General features: G+C 34.7%; 1 protein-coding gene across 1 annotated transcript in view; it reads left to right on the forward strand.

Moving 5' to 3' along the window:
- Positions 1 to 722: 722 nt before the first annotated feature.
- The window catches only part of LOC145674046 (uncharacterized), a 43,354-nt gene continuing 23,673 nt past the window's right edge, over positions 723 to 20,403 (forward strand). Inside the window, exons 1-2 of the mRNA XM_081743869.1 lie at positions 723 to 852; positions 3,511 to 3,785. Coding sequence (XP_081599995.1) covers positions 723 to 852; positions 3,511 to 3,785 — 405 coding nt within the window. The remainder of the gene's footprint in view (positions 853 to 3,510; positions 3,786 to 20,403) is intronic.

A 20,403-nucleotide genomic window follows, 5' to 3' on the forward strand; every position in this document is an offset into this window, starting at 1 on the left:
TCTCGCGAGGAATAAAGATAAAGTTGAGTAAGGCTATACGCTAAACCAAAGAAAACATATTAGTCCTTCTTAAAACCTTTTTTTTTTTTTTTGGCTCAGTTGTCATTAACTAAGTTGTTTAAAGATTTCATTAATCTGAGTGTAAGACAGATAAAATGAACTAACTTTTATTCAGCACGCTCTCGTGAAGGAACAAGACATGAATTAATGCGATCTCCTAAAGCCACTGTAAACACCTTGTTCAATATATCTGGAATGATCATCTCTACGCTCTGGACAATTCTTTAAGTCATCTACAAGGGAGCCCATGTTTTGGTTTCCAAGGGGGTGCAATATAAGCGACATTTCAAATGTAGTTTCAAATTTTGTAGTAACTATTCTAAAATATCTATTGGGTTTTCGATCTTCCGAAGCACAATTTCCTCTAGCGAAGGGGGAACGCCCCACCTTGCCCCTACCCTGATGGGCGCCCTTGTTACATGATTTTTGATAGAACTTTTTAAAGGAATCTCTACAAGAAAAAAATGCATGGAGGAAGAGCTGGACTATTTCATGCCCATTCGACACTTCACCCCTTTGAAATAAGTCATTCCCCAAACTTCTCTTTTAAAAGATTTATAGTTGTAGTCGTATAAAAAGGTGGCGTGGATATTTATTGTGGTTTTGAAAGTGATTTTGGGACCGGAAAGGGGAAGTTGTAGCCCCACAAGGACCACCGGCACATGGAAATAGCTTCTGAGCGTAAATTCTGTGATATTAGTGATTATTTTTACGCTACCGCCAATAACACAAATAACGAAAAGTTGGAATTTTTCATGTCGCTACTTTTGCCCAATATAAGAAGGAATGGCCGTAATAAAATTCCAGACGCATGCACCATCATAGGTACAAGCGAAAGAGTGTTATTATATTTTCTAATTAAAAATGCAAATTTACTGCAAAATTCCTACAATTAATTGGAGAAAACTGCTTTCAATATTTCACATTGACACTCTCATTAGGCAAAAGAAATTCTGAGTCAATGCCCCTAAAAGAAATCTACGTAGGGGTGTTCGGAATTGAGATTTCAATTCCGGAATTCGGAATGTCGATAATTCCGGAATTTTTCGGAATTCCGTTTTTCGGAATCTCGGAATTTCGGAATTTTCGGAATCCCGGAATTCCGGGATTTCGAAATTCCGGTATTTCGAAATTCCGAGATCCCGGAATTCCGAGATTCCGAAAATTCCGGAATTCCGAGATTCCAAAAATTCCGGAATTCCGAGATTCCGAAAATTCCGGAATTCTGAGATTCCGAAATTTAATATCGTGTTCTGGATTCCGGAATTCCGATCTTCCGAAATTTCAGATCTTGTTTCGAGATTCCGGAATTCCGAACTTCCGATATTTGCGATGAAGTTCCGGAATTCCGATTTTCCGAAATCAAATCTGTTAGAGGCTTTATATTTTGGTATAGATATGTGGGAAATACCAACTGAAAATGTTTGTTGTGTAACAACAGTAGTGCCAATATTGTAAAGGCCATTGTTGACTTGAGCGATTTCCAACATTTGAGTTGTTTCGGCCATACTTTGAATATTAGAGTAAACAAAGCCCTTGAGCTACAGGGACCTTCGGAAACAGACGAATTATGAGTCAAAGCAGGAAAATGAGACATGAGCTGCAAGAAGAGTAAGATGCATTAGGCCTTCTGCGTAAAATACTTCCGTCATGCACGCCAACAAGATGATTGTTTACTTTCCTTTTGATGCTGGTAGTTTTAACACGCCAAGAAACAATAGCAAAAGTTCGGTCTCAAACAATATATAAAAATCTTATCCTTCAGAACGAAGAAACAGAATTATTAACTATGATTATTAATTAGAATTATTATTATCGTCCTTACAAATGCTTTGTGACAGTATGTCAGCATTTTCAAGTCGAAGAATCTGAACTGATAGACGATATATCATAACAAGATGAAGCAAGTACGCAGGAAACACATCTTTCATTCTATGACTTTTTGACTGAAGAGGGAGATAGTGAACAGATCTTAGAAGCAGCCTCAAAGAAGATGAAAGAAGCATGAAAATGGAAATTTTGTCACTTCTGAAATCGTGATTCGAGAAGGATGAAAGAAGCAGAATTCTGTAGAAAATTTGTGCTTTCTTAGATCTCAGGTTTAAAGAAGATAATTTGGGTAAAACTATTGAGATAACAAAAGGTAGACTACTGTATAAGTTGAGACTTATTCCAGCAGGAAATCCTAAAAAAGATAATCGAGGGAATGTTGGTACTAAAAGATTAGACAGTTGCCTAAAACGAAGGACATTTGGTGACAGGATAAAGAAGGCAGTCACATAGAATAATTGAACCTGTACCTAAGCCTTAGGGATGCAGATTTGGAGGAAGAGCCACTACTTTGGTGGAATAATCATTCCCACCATCTTTCAAGATTAACAAAATTAGCGAGAAAATATTTGTGTACACAAATAATCTTACCGCTGAGCATGCTGGGTAGTTAATATTTCTGTCCATGAACAAAGCTATTGTCCCAAAAACATTTTAAAATACTATTGAATATGAGCTAAATTTTCTCATTGTTTCACATCTCTGGCTTAGTATAACAGGGGATTCATAAATCAACACGAAGTACAGAGTCCGATATAATTATTTTAACATAAACATGTTTACTAGATTTACCATTTCTATAGGTATGCAAAGAAAGTAGACAAAATTACAACTGCTACAAAATAAATTTGAGTCTTCTACTAAATATATAAACTCATGAAAAGCATCGGATACTTATTTCCACTACCAGAAAGGATGAAAATAGTTTATTTACATCTGGATATCAGCATTCAACAGAGAACAGCTAGTAATTAGTTATGTTCCCCTTTCTATGGATTACTACGATAATTTTTTAACATGACTGTACTTTTTTGTGCTGACTGCAGAGTTCATATTTCTCCACTCTGAAGAAGTTCTTTCAGATGGTCCTTACTTCTAATGTGATGTTTCCTAACACGATCTTCGAGCTCGTTCCAGATGTTCTCTGTAGGATTTAAATCTGGTGATTTGGTCGGTATCTTCAAAGTGTGAGGAGTGTTATACACCATCCAAAGCCTCATAATTTCCGCAGTATACTTTGGATCATTGTCCTGATGGAAGTAATAACCATTTCCGAATTCTAGCTTCTGTGCACTCCTCTTAAGATTGTTTTCAAGAATTCTCTTGTATTGAAACTTTTCCATGATTCCATCTATGAGCACCAGTTCCCCAACGTCTGATGAAGCCATGCATCCCCATACCATCACACTGTTGCCTCCATGTTTCACTGTAGCTACCATGTTCTTAGCTGTATTTGATAGCCTTCACACTGTAACACGTCCATCACCCTTGTATAAGCAGAATTTGTTTTTATCCGACCAGAGAACGTGATCCTAGAATTCTGTTGACTTCCCCTATACAGGTTAAGAAATTTTAGACTCTTTTTCTGATTCATACAATTGACATATGGTTTCCTCGTAGGAAAACTGGCATTGTGTAACCGGCACTATGTAAAACCCATCCAACTGTTCCTGTGTGCATCACAGTGCCAGAATATTGTTCAAGGCTTCCTCTTATCTCAGATGCCGAATTCTGCTTGTTTGGCTCCTGTCTCTAGTAGTAAATTTAGAAGGAGCGGCGTATCTCGGCTTATTCACAACACTATTTGTCTGTTTGAAGCGCTGAATGATGGAGAACACCATGATTTTGCTTCAGTTGACTGTACTATCAATTTCGGAGAGGGGTTTGTGCTGTTTGTACAGATTAATTACAACATTTCTCTCTTCGACTGTTGTCTCCTTACCTTTACACCCCATGTCACTTGTGAATACTTAGCTTTACACTACAATTGCGAGCTGCTGTTGCGAGGCACAGTATGAAATCAAAGACTGTGTGGTGGGGGCATAAAACATGCATCCAGTCATGTGTCTACTCGTTTGGAGACGTTATGTCGTCCTATAAGTGAGACCGCAGGAGAAATATAGTAGACTCTATATATTGTGTGCTAAATAAATGCATTATGATATTTTAAATATAGTTTCGGAGACATATAATGGTAACGTTTATATGTTTACAAATTCAACACTACTAAGCAAATATGATGTATGTTGTTTATAATTCATACAATGTAAATAAAGTACTAATTATATTATTCCAATATTTCTGTCGGTCTCTGTATTTGTTTTTTCTTATTTTCAAAGGTACGGTAAATTTAAGCTATTGAGAAGAGCATAGTTACCAGTGTCATTATCACTGCATAGATGTATCTGCATATTATTCAAATAACATTCCCTTTGATTTTATAATGTTAATACATTATTTCAATATAATATTTCAATTAATATATTTCTTAAGTTTCATAATATTTCGTATTTAAAATGTTGTTTGTACAGCATAACATTTTCTTAGTTTTCTAGTGTTACGTATTAAATATGCGTAATATATATTGTTATTATGTTATTTGTATAACATTTCCTTATGTTTCATCATGATAAGTACTTTTTATTTTAATTTGTAGTTAATGTACATTTCCATTCTGCCTTTTACATATGTCCTAGTAAAACTAACCAGACTGAAAACGCTATGAAAGGATAAAAGAATTTTCAAAAGTATCATTTTGTAGTAGAAATAATTTACAGATACAATCATGTTTAATGGCATCCATTAAATATATAGGATATTATTTCTAATTTTTAAAACATATATTCTTTTGAAAATTGTCGCGAACATAACTATCCTCTCACGAGTCGGGATCGAAGAACCGATTTTATACATCAGAGTCCGACAAAATAAAGGTTGTTCTATAACCGTGAGTACCGTGTTCAGAAAAGTATTAAAATGTTGTACGATGATAGTATTGGATTTGAGGTAATGTGTATTTTTTTTTTTAGTTTTTGTAAATTAATTGTAATAATGTATATTCTAATCTATGAAAATTTATACGAAATTTATATTGCATTAACCAACATCTTTAAACATAATAAGGTATTTTTTGTTTGTTTATTTTATTGATCTTATGAACAGGTAGCCTAACTTATAAGAATAAGAATCCGCTATTATGTAAAGCTCTGATAGAAAAAAAAATACGGTAGAAACTAAAATTATAGGTTTCCTTTAAATTAAAGAAATTTGAGAGGATTAACATTCTATTGATATGGCATTTCATTATTACTTTATGTTGAAAGCTAGATTGATTGTATATTTTTCCACTGCTTTTACAAATATTAAATACAGTTATTACAAATATATTACATTGTATTTCCAATTTTCCGCAGTTCAGATCTATCATACTTTTATTTCTTCTTTATATTAAAGCAAAATACATTTGACATTAAGGAAAGTTTTCATTTTGTGTATTAAAAAAGGTATCATGGTATAATTGAATTAATTTTTGTGCCATGCTATCTACAAAAATTACATATTTATGGTATAGCATTATGCAAAACCTACGTTATGAAAAACTATTTGCTATCAGCTAGTTACGGGACCGACTACGTATGTGAGCTCCGAACCACATGTTTTCGTTGAAAAGTTGTTTTCCTAATACAAGAAAATAACAACTAAGAAAACTATGAGGGAGAAGAGCTAGATGCTTTGTCTAATAAAAATGGATGTATGTTTGTTCCAGCATAATTCTGGAACACCTGAAGCAATTTCAACCACACTTGGTACACATATAACTAAACTAACTAACTAATTATATGGCCTATGGAACCCGGAGGTTCAATGCCGCGTTTACAAAAGCTCTCCACTGACTTCTATCCTTAGCTAACTGCATCCAGTTTCTACTTTGTATTTCAATCTCTGCGAGATCCATCTTAATATTGTCCTCCCATCTGCGCCTAGGTCTTCCTAATGGTCGTTTTCCGATTGGTCTTCCAGTCAAGATTTTGAAAGCGTTTCTACTTTCTACCATTCTAGCTACATGACCTGCCCACCTAAGCCTCCTAGACTTGACGATCCTAAGTTTTCGCCATTCCCCATTCCCATTCCCCTTGGGTCCGAATATTCGTCTCACGATCTTGTTCTCAAATACTTTCAGTCTATGTTCTTCCCTCAGTGTAAGCGACCATGTTTCGCAACCATACAGAACAACAGGCCCTGGTTGCTATCTTTGATTTTCCTTATAGCGTATTCCAGAACAAAGTTAAATAATAATGGCGACAACGCATCTCTTTGTTTCAGGCCATTTTCGACGTGAAAGCTCGTAGACAAAAATTTTCCTACCAGAACTTTACTTTGGAATTCATTTAAACATATCTTCATTAATCTAATTAGCTTTCTCGGTATTCCAAGTTCTGTAAGAACGTTGTATAATATTTCTCTCCTAACCGAGTCGTATGCCTTTCTAAAATCTAAAATCTCTTCGTGCGCAGAACGAGCATTTCAGCTACGTATCCAGAACCTGGCTTCTAAACATTAAGGAGTACGAGGGTGAATATCGACTCAAGTGTGCAAGTAAATATATAGGTAATGAATACGAAACTCGCAATCTATGGCTTCACCCTGTTTCTAAGTTTTTCATTTTCTATATGTCATTTTGAAGCCACGCAGGGAAGAAACTGGTCGATACTCTATCCGTATTGCACTAGTGACGCAGCTAGCAACGATGTATAAACATGTTAGAGCCTGCCCTTGGATAGAACATTAGAACAAGACAAGAACCAGTAAATGAAGTCTTTACACTTTGTTCAATGAGTCCTTTTGCTCAGCTCTTTTCGTTCTATAGAAAGACGGAGTATTGCCGCCACTGACAATGAGTAAAGATGAGTAAGTTTCATCATTACATTGTCTGAGTGTTGATGTCTATCTCATAATCATGTTACTTGAAGATTTCAGATGCTGACATTTCAGCATTCCGAGATTCCGATATGCTGGATCGACGTACCGTTATTGGGAATTTCGAATTTCAAAGATTCAGAAGTGCTGAACCGAAGTCCTCATATTTTGGAATTCATAAATTTCTAGCTGAAGTTTCGAGATTCCGGAATTCCGAGTTTTGGAAATTCCGAAATTTCTGACTGAAGTTCCGGAATTCAGAGATTCCTGAATTCCGATATTTTGAGGTGAACTTTCGGAATTCCGAAATTCCGGAATTTAGATTTCGAAATTTCGGAATGAACTTCCTGGATTCCGAAATTCCGAGATTACGGAATTCCGAGATTACGGAATTCCGAGATTACGGAGTTCCGAGATTCCAAAATTACTGGATTCCGAGATTCCGAAATTACGGAATTCCGAGATTTCGGAATTCCGGAATAACTAAATTTTTAATTCCGATTCCGGAATTAAGATTTTCATTCCGAAGTATTCCGGAATTCCGGAATCCGGAACACCCCTAACACATGGGTATTATCTTATTGTCACTTAACAATTCTTATAAACAAACATTTTTTTCTAAAATAATGCCAAACTTAACATTAATTATTTTTTTAAAAAAAATGCTTCTGCCATTAGGTCTTTGGGTAAGAACAATCATATTGAATTTATGATGATTTTCAAAGAGAGCTGTAGTCCCATATTAGTCACTGGTACATAAAAGTAGTATGGAACATTAATTATGTGCATCTTGCAACTAATTTGACACTCATGAGCAGTATCAATATAAAATTTGGAATTTCAGTACTCTCCTTATGACCCTCAAAGGTACCAAATTACCCACCGTGCCCTGTGCCTCCTGTTACCAAAATAATATTCCAGATTGCTACTATCAGAAAGCCAAATTTCACAGTAATTGACAAATTAAAGCTTCTTCCGTATGTCTCTGCTAAGGATATTTATGGGGAATTTCTATTGTGATTTTTGGAAGGAAGGCTGCATCTCAATACCACATACAAGGAATATCGGAATATTAATTTTGTATTATTTGTGATCAATCTGACATACAATGGACTTTTCAAAATAAAATTTGGAATTTTTATAAAGATCCACAACTTATGCTTCACCCCTGTGCCCCTCTAAGGTGGTACATAACAAAAATAATATTCCAGATGTGAAAAACGCATACCGTTTTGCTACAACGAAGCAAATTAACAAAAAATGCCTTCGTCTTATATGTCCCTACTAAAGATTGTGGTGATTTTATGGTGATTTGTTTATTTTTGAAAGGGGGCTATAGCCCCGTATAAGTCACTGGCACATTCAAGGAACATTAGAATATTAATTCTGGGACAGTTGTGAAAAATCTAACGCTCACTGGCAATTCCGGAACAGAATTTTGAATTTTTATACAGATCCATCTTCTTTTGCTTTGACCCCTGTGCCCCCCCCCCCCCCTCCAAGGCGGTGCATTACCAAAGTAACATTCCAGATTTGAAAAACGCATCTTCTTTGGCTACAATAACGACAAATTTCATGTTAATAAACAAAAAATGCCTGATTTTCGTATGTCCCTACGAATGATATTTTTGAAAGGGGGCTCTAACCCCATTATCAGTCACTCTTACGTGTAAGGAGCATTGGAGCATTAATTCTGTGACATTTGTGATTAATCTGACGCTTACTGGCATTCAGAAAATAAATATTGGGAGTTTGGTAAAACATCATCCACCACCTTTTTACGCCCCTTGCCCCCCAAAAGGTGGACCTTCCCAAAATAATGTTTGAGGTGGCTTTACTAGCTTCGTGAATGAGTGTTTTGTAACAAATACAACTCATTTGCCCCTAAATCTTAACGAATAAATATCGGAGAAAGCTGCTTCCAAAATTTAACATTGAATCTGCCATAAGGAAAATGAACTTTCGTGTTTACACCCGTAAAAGTCGAGCTAAAAAGCAATATTCTCTTATTTCCTATAGAAATTCGAAACATTCAGATATTTTTAATAAGAGTAACAAATTACACGTAAACAGTTTGAAAACATCATCTTCTTCCAGTGCTGTAGAAAATAACACGAATTATGGAACAGTCTATATATATATATATATATATATATATATATATATATATATATATATATATATAGTGTTAATGAACTATACCGACAAACTGTAAGAAGTGATACCTCACATCAAAATAAGAGATAAAGTTCATGGCAAAAAAAGTGCATAGTTTGAGAGCTATAGCTGTCAAAATTACAAAGAAGCCAAATTTCGTTGAGATGAGCAGTGACATATGCTATGATGTTTAAATGCAAATTCATCAACGCAATTTGGGGGTGGGGAGATATATAAATGTGATCGAAATGACCGATTTAGTGTCAAAAGTTTTTTGGGTCCTGAGATGAACATTTACACTTCCGATGTTGTTTAAATCCAAACTCAGCGCCAAAACTTGGGGGAGGCAGAAGGGGTGGATATATAAAAATGATAGAAAATGGCCAATATTAGTGTCGTATCCAGAGTTTTCGGAGTGGCTGAGATGAACAGTGACATTTCCGATGCCGTTTAAATCCAAATTGAGCCCCCATTATTTACTTCTAAAAGGGAAAACTGACATGTAAAAATAATTAAAAATGACTGATACTCGTGTCGAATTCATAGTTTTTGGTGTCCCTAAGTTCATTGGTGACAGTTTTGGTTGTCCAAAGTGAAACGTATTGTTCCCGTGCGAAAAACGGGTATTCTGCTAGGCTTTAATAATAACGAACGGAAATTTCATATGTTAATTTCTTTAATGTATTTGTAACTGCTCAAATTTACGCACTTGTGCTGTGTATGTGTGTATATGTAAATATGACCATCTCTTTTTTTTTAAGTTGTTCGAAAGATATACAAATAATAAAGAAGAATTATTTTATCAGAAAACTGAAAAGTAAGATGAAAAACTGTTGCTTTAAGCATTTTTCCTGCTAGCGCAATATATTGTATACATAAAATATATGGTGCAGACATGTTACAGCTAATAGGATTAGCATCAGGCGAAGCAAATTTTTTAAAATTCTATTTTCCGGTTTTTACCAATATTTCCGAACATTTTTTTTCTAATTGGTTCAAATTTTCCGAAAATTGTACACAGCACGAGGATAACACGTATCTCCATAAAATATATACTTGATTTTAAGATACTGGTATTAACTAAACTGATTCTGGCCTGTTATTTAACACTTTCCCGCCATGAAACGGTAACTTTATAAGATAACTGAAGCTAATTTAAATATGTCTATATTAATTAATCTAATTAGGATTATATTTTAGGATGTTTTGTAGCCATAACTCCAGTCTATCACGCTGCTAACTTTAAAGGAGTGGGACAAATATATTTTTTGACACTGAAGTTTCCTATTCTAATACAAGAAACAAAACTACTCAATGATCCTAACTGAAAATTAGTAAATATAAAATAGTTTTCATTTTAAAAGCATAATGTAGTAAAATATTTAAAATTTTAATGTTTCCTAATTTTTACGGATTTTTCCAAGCTCGGGAAGGAAAGCTGTAGAAAACTTTTTTTTAAACCCAAAATTTCCGTTTTTTTCACCAGAAATGTACAGCGGGGGACACTTCTAAATGGTACACCTTAGCCGTAAATCTCCATATGGCTGCACCATTTAGAAGTGTCCCCCGCTCTACAACACTAATACGGAGTATTCCTTACAGGGTGTAATTCTTAGATATGCTCTCAATAGGGTTTTCATATATACCCTGATTTCAAGGAGGATACAAAATAGTTAGATACAAAACAGGATACAAACTGTTTTTTTTTTTTTTTGTGTTCTGAATAATGTGTGATGCTATGTATTTCGCCACAGTATATTTCACGTGTTATTCACTTATAAGCGTGAATGAAAACATTGCACCATGTGTTTTCTCGAGTACGAGAAACCGTGCTACTGACGATCCTTAACATATGAGTAACTTCCTTTATGCTGATAATGACCACTATCCACAGTATCTGGAATTTGAAATAGGGCCTGTTGATATTTGGCTTTTTCGCGATTATGGGCAGCCCTAGCTCTGAAATTATGCCATTTTCCCCACAGACCCATATGAACTTTTTTATCTTATTTTGATGTAAGGTATCACATCTTACAGTTTGTCGGTATAGTTCATTAACACCCTTTGTATACCACATTTTCTGACTTTCTAGTAAGTATGAAAAGGAAGTTCATCATTCCTATGCAATTCGATACAATGACACATACCAAACAAGTTTCCCTTGTGGCTTAATACCAATCCAGTCCACCTAATAACTTAATTTTACCAGAAGTGACAATTATCATGATGTTCGCTTAATCCTCTCATATAATGGTAAAAATAAAATGAAATCTTTAAGTTTTCTGTCCCACAGTTATGCCGGTTAGGCTAAAGGAGACAGTGATGATAAGAGATGAGTGAAATAGTGGAATGAAGAAAGTGGGAGGAAACTGGAGATCCCCGAAAAAACACAAGCACGGTGTTTGTCCACCACAAAGTCAACACGGCGCGAGCTGGGATCGAACCAGGGATCCGAAACACCGGAGGTGAACGCTCTAGCACTGAGCTACCGCGCCCCCCACATATCATGGTAAATAAAGTGCTTACTTCGCTTCTTAATATTTTGTATGGCCGGAAATTCTTTTTCATTGGAGGCAAGCTTTCTTACAGATTGATACTGGACTTCAACTAAACACGTGTGGTTTATTGTTCAACAGCCCTGCAACTCTACAAGTAAACAAGTTACTACCAAACGGAATCTGTAATCAGAGGTCCCTACAGAGGTTCAGACTTTTCTTTACTGAATAGTTTTAAGCTCTTTCCTTTTTATAGTAGGCAATAAAAATAGGAGATGAACAATATTACTTTTCTGCGGCAGTGTGTCATTTATTTTAGCAAAGCTATGGTAGTCAAAATTTGCAGACACTCCTCAAATAACAGGAAGAATCTCACAGCTATTTGCAAAGGCAATCGGAAAAACAAGTTCATTTCTCTGCTTTCACGGAATATTTACACGTGTAACACTTTGCGTGCTGAACTTAATAATAATAATAATAATAATAATAATAATAATAATAATAATAATAATAATAATAATAATAATAATAATAATAATAATAATAGTGAATATCTACAATATATTATCATTATTCATACTTTATCTTATTTCTGACATAATACATAATACATAATTTTGTCCTCTTCAATCACAAGCCACTGTTGTGCTTATACGATAAATTTCTCCTCAATATCGTTCTGCCTATTTACTCAGTATACTACTAGACTAATATTCATTCACAACAATTCTTTGATCCAATACTTGATCCAATTTGTTTTGTATATACCCACACTCATGTCCAATTCCATCTAAAGAAACTAGTTTAAAAACAATTTTGTTACCAAGCGTTATACTAGTGTATGATTGAATTTCGGATATATGAAGGCCCATAAATATGCAAATTACATATGGGCCGTTAAAATTGGTAAAATATGCATTGGGCCGAGGAGAACTTTGCATTTGAATCAAATTTACAGGAATCCCGAGAGAACACTTCGCAAATGTAGCATAGATTGTGTCTTAAGTTACTCATATACAGACCATGACAATAGTCTAGGACACAAAGTTTGTGTTTGTCTCGTATCGAAAAAGTATCGTAAAAGTGGTGGTCTCTTCGGAAGTGTCGGAATAAAATATACCGTAAAATAGACTACAAAAACAATTTGCAATCATAAGAATGACTAACTACTCACATTGTCGTTAATTTAAAGTTGTGAGCAATTCCCCTCAAGAATTCCTCACGAGATCTTTTGTTTGTGTAATAATCCACACACAGGTTCCTCAATCTATGCTGCAGATCAACATAAACCTTTTTAGTTTTCTTGACGGGGCATTGTCCTATTTCGCACTAGGAAATGGTAGAATGAACGGTGGAATTCTCTTTCTGTAGGCTTTGTATGAATTTCCATACCGTTGGGTGGTTATGTACAACCAAATGGAAAAACTTAAGATTCCACCCCTCACATAAGTTATTTGTGCGAGGATTGTTAGACAAAGTGGCCTCATGAGAAATCCAAACTTCCGGTGGAAATCTTGGTGGCACTCTCTTAATTCTTACATCAGAATTCTCAGAATTGAAATATTATTAGTAGTTCGAATTTTGGAACATAGTGAATAAATCGTAAATTTATGCCGAAATCTTCATTCACCAAGTAAGAAACAAAATAGTTTAAAACCCGAGAATGCAAATTATACTTTCTGCCTTTATGTCCTCCTGGCATTTCGTCCTCTGCCACTTCGTCCGCGTGCCATTTCGTCCTCCTGCCATTAATTCCTGCCATTATGTCCCCTGCCATTTTACCCTTCTGCCATTATGACCGTTCCCCCTTGCTCTAGATCCATTGAATGTGCCTTGAACTGTGTTTCTTGTTAAATTCAGCATGCAACATTTTTGAAAGCGTTAACTCAACTTGATAATTAAGTTACATTTGTCTTCCGTACGGAAAGCTACGTTGATTAGTCGATGTCAAGTTTCTGTACAGTTGTGTGGGGGTGGGGGTTTAAGTGGAAAATGGAAAAGACTCTTTCGTGCCTAAAAGTAACGCGTTACTTTGGAAGTAGGGTAACAGTTACTTTTTGGGGACAAGTAAAGCGTTACATTTTAAAGGAAAGTAAAGTAACTTGTAACGCATTACATTTTTACAATTAACTTACCCAACACTGCCCAGAATCGATTGCAGAAAAAATGTTTGTCGCTGTCTATTATAATTTTTGTTGTATAATGATAATTGATAAATATTCAAACCAGTATTGCTGGGCTAACCTGTTTCCGGGGAGCTTAATCGATGGTGAAGTATCTCTTCCAGGGCGGATCCAGGGGGGCGATAGGGGCATCTTTTCCCCAGAAGAGGACACTTCCTTATTTTATATATAAATAAAACCCATCCCATAGTTTGGAGCTCTTAAAAGTAGCTATAAGGAGCAGTATTACAACACCCCCCAGAAGTCTGTCCTGGATCCAACCCTGACCTCCTCTCTATATCTCTTACCGGTGTTGCTCTGAAACATAACAGGAGACGAACGGACGGACAAAGTCGTTCTACAAAACTTCCGACCTTTATGCATAGGTCATAAAATGAAGTCATAAATGTTGTATGTCCACGGGATGAGGACCTCCTTTCGATAATCGAAACCAGAGAAAAAAATAAACTTCAAGAAGTGAGACGAGGCGTGACTTGAAAAAAATACGAGGAGAGACAAGGAAACCTGATTTCTCCTGTATATCAAAATTTGAAATGGAGTCTATTACAGTACATTTCTCTTGTTTTGCTACAGTCAATATTTACTGTACTATTAATATAGCGCTTATTATTCTATTCCTAAAGTATTCGATCAGCGTTCAGGGGAGACGTTTATGATTATTGTGTTACATTGCTCCCGTTTCGGGCAACGGGAAAGTCAATGAAAATTGTGTTGAAAAAAGGATTTTAAAAAGCTGACTGAAAGAAAGAAAAGGAAAAGGCCATCATATTCTTTCGTTCTTGATAAAAGATTGACGGATGGGTTTACACAGCGGGCGGGTTGTCGGTTGAGGTTATTTGAATGTTGTTTTGTGGTTTCAGGGAAGACAGCAACCGAGCCTGTGAATTTCTGAAAGTGTATAAGAGAGAGAGAGAGAGAGAGAGAGAGAGAGAGAGAGAGAGAGAGAGAGAGAGAGAGAGAGAGAGAGAGAGAGAACTGTATTATACGTGAGGAAAGGGAATGGAGTGGCGTGTTTTGTCGCGTGTCAAATATTACCTGTTGTGCAGCGGAAGTTGCTGTGAAATGAAAGGCGCAGAATGAAAAGGGAGGTTTGTAACTTTTGTCACTATTCACATACCATAAAGGACCTGTTTTATTTGTCTTTTATTTTAAAGTTTGCATTCTTTTTTCATCTTTTACTTTCAGTGAAAACCAATACAAGAGTATCATTGTGTTTTACTACGTATGTTTAAAAACAATGAGATAATATCTTTAGGTTTTTCGTCCAATGCTTCCCCTTACGCTTTGCGGCTGGTCTGACGACCTCACTCATATGTACTAGGGGGCGCCGTCGTATACTTTCGCCCCGGGCGCTGATTTTCCACGGCAAGGCGCCATCCGGCGGTACAATCTTGTGTGATTCAGATCACACGTTAAGATGTAGGTTAAAGTTTCATTTAACAGCACTGTTGAAGGTAAAGCAAAATTCAATTTATATGAAAAAACGGGTGTCTCCTATTTAGAGTATTAGTCAGTGACTGTGTGGTCTTTTGATTTATACAGGGTGTTTCAAAACGACACCGAAAAATTTTGGGAGTTGAGTCTTGACACCAAGAGAAGAAGAAAAGTATAGATAAACCTGGGTGCACAAACGCTTGCTTTTGAAGTTAAAAACTGCCGGGGCTACTATCGGGGCCATCGCCCGTCTCCTGAAAAAAAAAGTGTTTTTTCATATTTTATACATAAATAAAAACCAACCCAAAGTTTGGAGCTGTTTAAAAGTAACTCTAAATAGCAGTATTACAACCTAACGCCCCTCTCTAGAAGTCCGTTCTGGATCCGCTCTTGGGCCTACTTTAGTCGGAACAAACCGTCACTTAAGAACATTGGAATATTTAAATTTTAAATTAAATTGAATAAATATGTGTAATAATAAATGTCTTTTTCCTTGCTTTTCCGCTTGATTGATTCTCCTTGATACCGAAAATGTTTTTTTTTTATTTCGACTGAAGAGCAATATTTGAGAGCCAGAGCTAATTATGTGAGGTATGATTTTCCGGTCATTTTTCATTTTAACGTATGTGCACTTCTGAGTGTGGTTTCCTGTATTGTTGGCTTCTGATAACTAAAGCAATATGAAAAGCTGGAGACTAAGCATGCGAGGTTAATAATGTGTGATATTGACTATATATGAAGTCAACAAGAAATGGAATAATAGAAAGCCTGTAGTTATGTTTTAATTAGAGGATAATTTAAAATTGGAATATTTAAATTTTAAATTAAATTGAATAAATATGTGTAATAATAAATGTGTTTTTCTTCGCTTTTCCGCTTGATTGATTCTAATTGATACCGAAACTGATTTTATATTTTGACTGAAGAGCAAAATTTGAGAGCCAGAGCTAATTATGTGAGGTATGATTTTCCGGTCATTTTTCATTTTCACGTATGCGCACTGCTGAGTGTGGTTTCCTGTTTTGTTGGCTTCTGATAACTAAAGCAATGTGAAAACCTGGAGACTTAGCATGCGAGGTTAACAATGTCTGATATTGACTATATATGAAGTCAACAAGAAATGGAATAATAGAAAGCCTGTAGTTATGTTTTCATTAGAGCATGATTAAAAATTCGAATAATTAAATTTTAATTAAATTGAATAAATATGTGTAATAATAAATGTGTTTTTCTTCGCTTTTCCGCTTGTTTGACCCTCCTTGATACCGAAACTGATTTCATATTTGGACTGAAGAGAAAAATTTGAGAGCCAGAGCTAATTATGTGAGGTATGATTTTACGGTCGCTTTTCATTTTAACGTATGCAGACGGCTGAGAGTGGTTTCATGTTTTGTTGCCTTCTGATAACTAAAGCAAAATAAAAAGCTGGATATTTGGTATGCGAGGTTAATAATGTCTGATATTGACTATATGTGAAGTTAACAAGAAATGGAATAATAGAAAGACTGTAGTTATGTCTTTATTAGAGCATGATTAAAAATTGGAATATTTAAATTTTAAATTAGATTGAATAAATATGTGTAATAATACATGTGTTTTTCTTAGCTTTTCCGCTTCATTGATTCTAATTGATACCGAAACTGATTTTATATTTGGACTGAAGAGCAATATTTGAGAGCCAGAACTAATTATGTGAGGTAAGATTTTCCGGTCATTTTTCATTTCAACGTATGCGGAGTGCTGAGTGTGGTTTCCTGTTTTGTTGGCTTCTGATAACTAAAGCAATGTGAAAAGCTGGATACTTAGCATGCGAGGTTAATAATGTCTGATATTGACTATATATGAAGTCAACAAGAAATGGAATAATAGAAAGCCTGTAGTTATGTTTTCATTCGAGCATGATTAAAAATTGGAATATTTAAATTTTAAATTAAATTGAATAAATATTTGTAAGAATAAATGTGTTTTTCTTTGCATTTCGACTTGATTGATTCTCCTTGATACCGAAACTGATTTTGTATTTGGACTAAAGAGGAAAATTTGAGAGCCAGTGCTAATTATGTGAGGTATGATTTTCCGGTGGTTTTTCATTTTAAAGATGCTGACTGCTGAGAGTGGTTTACTGTTATGTTGCATTCTGATAACTAAACCAAAGTAAAAAGCTGGATACTTGGCATGCGAGGTTAACAATGTCTGATATTGAATATCGGTGAAGTCAACAATTAATAGAATAATAGGAAGCATCTTGTTTATGTTTTTACTAGAGCATGATTGAAAATTGGAATATTTAAATTTTAAATTAAACTGAATATATATGTGTAATAATAAATGCGTTTCTCTTTCCTTTTCCGCTTGATTGATTCTCCTTGATAACGAAAATGATTTTATGTTTAGAGTGCAGAGGAAAATTTCAGAGCCAGAGCTAATTATGTGAGGTATGATTTTACGGTCGTTTTTCCTTTTAACGTATGCGGACGCTGAGTGTGGTTTCCTGTTTTGTTGGCTTCTGATAAGTAAAGCAATGTGAAAAGCTGGATACTTGCCATGTGAGGTTAATAATGTCTGATACTACCTATACATGAGGTTAACAAGAAATGGAATAATAGAAAGCCTGCAGTTATGTTTTCATTAGAGCGTGATTAAAAATTGGAATATCTAAATTTTAAATTAAATTGAATAAATGTGTGTAAAAATAAATGGGTTTTCTTTGCTTTTCCGCTTTATTGATTCTCCTTCATACCGAAACTGATTTTAATTTTGGACTAAAGAGGAAAATATGAGATCCAAAGCAAATGATGTGAGGTATGGTTATCCGGTCGTTTTTCATTTTAACGTATTCGGACTGTTCTGTATGGCTTCTTGTTTTGCTACCTTCTGATAGCTAAAGCAATGTGAAAAGCTGAATACTTGCCATGCGAGGTTAATAATGCCTGATATTGACTATATGTGAAGTCAACAAGAAATGGAATAAGAGAAAGCTTGTAATTATATTTTCATAAGAGCGTGATTAAAAATTGGAATATCTAAATTTTAAATTAAATTGAATAAATGTGTATAATAATAAACGTGTTTTTCTTTACTTTATCGCTTGACTGATTCTCCTTCATACCGAAACTGATTTTAAATTTGGACTGAAGAGGAAAATTTGAAATCCAGAGATAATTATATAATGTATGATTCTCCGGTCGTTTTTCCTTTTAACATATGCGTACTGTTGAGAGTGGCTTCTTTTCTTGTTGGCTTCTGATAAGTAAAATAATGTGAAAAGCTGGATACTTGCCATGCGAGGTTAATCAACAAGAAATGGAATAAGAGAAAGCCTGTAGTTATATTTTCATGAGAGCGTGATTAAAAATTGGAATATCTAAATTTTAAATCAAATTGAATAAATGTGTATAATAATAAACGTGTTTTTCTTTACTTTTCCGCTTGACTGATTCTCCTTCTTACCGAAAATGATTTTATATTTGGACTGAAAAGAAAAAATTGAGAGCCAGAGCTAATTATGTGAGGTATGATTTTCCGGTCGTTTTTCCTATTAACGTATGCTGACTGTTGAGTGTGGTTTACTCTTTTGTTGGCTTCTGATAAGTAAAGCATTGTGAAAAGCTCGATACTTGGCATTTGAGGTTAATAATGTATGATATTGATTATATGTGTAGTCAACAACAAATTGAATAATAGAAAGCCTGTAGTTTATGTTTCATTAGAGCATGATTAAGAATTGGAATATTTAAATTTTAAATAAAATTGAATAAATATGTGTAGTAATAATAAATGCGTTTTTCTCTGCTTTTCCGCTTGATTGATTCTCGTTGATACAAAAAATGATTTTAAATTTGGACTGAAGAGGAAAATTTCAGAGCCAGAGCTAATTATATAATGTATGATTCTCCGGTCGTTTTTCGTTTTAACGTATGCGGACTGTTGAGAGTGGTTTCCTGTTTTGTTGGCTTCTGATAAGTAAAATAATGTGAAAAGCTGGATACTTGCCATGCGAGGTTAATAATGCCTGATATTGACTGTATGTGAAGTCAACAAGAAATGGAATAATAGAAAGCCTGTAGTTTATGTTTCATTAGAGCATGATTAAGAATTGGAATATTTAAATTTTAAATAAAATTGAATAAATATGTGTAATAATAATAAATGCGTTTTTCTTTGCTTTTCCGCTTGATTGATTCTCCTTGATACCGAAAATGATTTTATATTTGGGCTGAAGAGCAAAATTTGAGAGCCAGAGCTAATTATGTGAGGTATGATTTTCCGGTAGTTTTTCATTTTAACGTATGCGGACTGTTGAGAGTGGTTTCCTGTTTTGCTACCTTCCAATAGCTAAAGCAATGTGAAAAGCTGGATACTTGGCATGTGAGGTTAATAATGTCTGATATTTACTATATGTGAAGTCAACAAGAAATGGAATAATAGGAGGTCTGTAGTTTGTGTTTCATTAGAGCATGATTAAAAATTGGAGTATTTAAATTTTAAATTAAATTGAAGAAATATTTCTAATAATAAATGCATTTTTCTTTGCTTTTCTGCTTGATTGATTATCCTTGATACGGAAAATGATTTTGTATTTGGACTGAAGAGCAAAGTTTGAGAGCCAGAGCTAATTATGTGAGGTATGATTTTCCGTTTTTTTTTTCATATTATCGTATGCTGACTGTTGAGAGTGGTTTCCTGTTTTGCTACCTTCCAATAACTAAAGCAATGTGAAAAGCTGTATACTTGGCATGTCTGGTATTGATTATATGTGAAGTCAACAAGAAATGGAATAATAGAAAGATTAATATTTTGTATATATTAGACTTTTTTTATATTATAGAAAATGATTAAAATATAAATTAGTAATTTAAAATTGGTATTGAGTTCTTGAAATTGTTGGAGTATGTTGTTTGTATTGTATAGTGTGTTTGCTATCATCCGGATTGATAATAAACTTATTAAAATAAGCAATAAACATTATTACGAGTGGGATGTTTGAGATTCGAGTATTTAGTTTCTGATCACTGCCATCCTGCTTTAGTTTTCAAAAAATGTTCGTAACTTCCCTCCGGTAGTTTTCACAGGGTTCGACAGTGGCTGTGCTAGTGAGTGCTTCGTGGCTGGTAGTGTTCCGTGAGGACGGAATTTAAGTAGGCCCTGTGATACACCTACACTACACTACACTTTCTGTTCCAATTACACGTACATACATTCCTTTCTTTTTACACTCTTTCTTTTTTCTCTTTTCATTTTATACTTCCCACTTTCCTCTACTTTTTTTGCCCTGTTCACCATGGCTTTTCTCCGTCTTTTCCTTTCTGAACTCCCTCCCGATTTTG

Source organism: Thermobia domestica, chromosome 17, assembly GCF_964235325.1.
Source record: "Thermobia domestica chromosome 17, izTheDome1.hap1.1, whole genome shotgun sequence".
Classification (NCBI taxonomy): Eukaryota; Metazoa; Arthropoda; class Insecta; order Zygentoma; family Lepismatidae; genus Thermobia; species Thermobia domestica.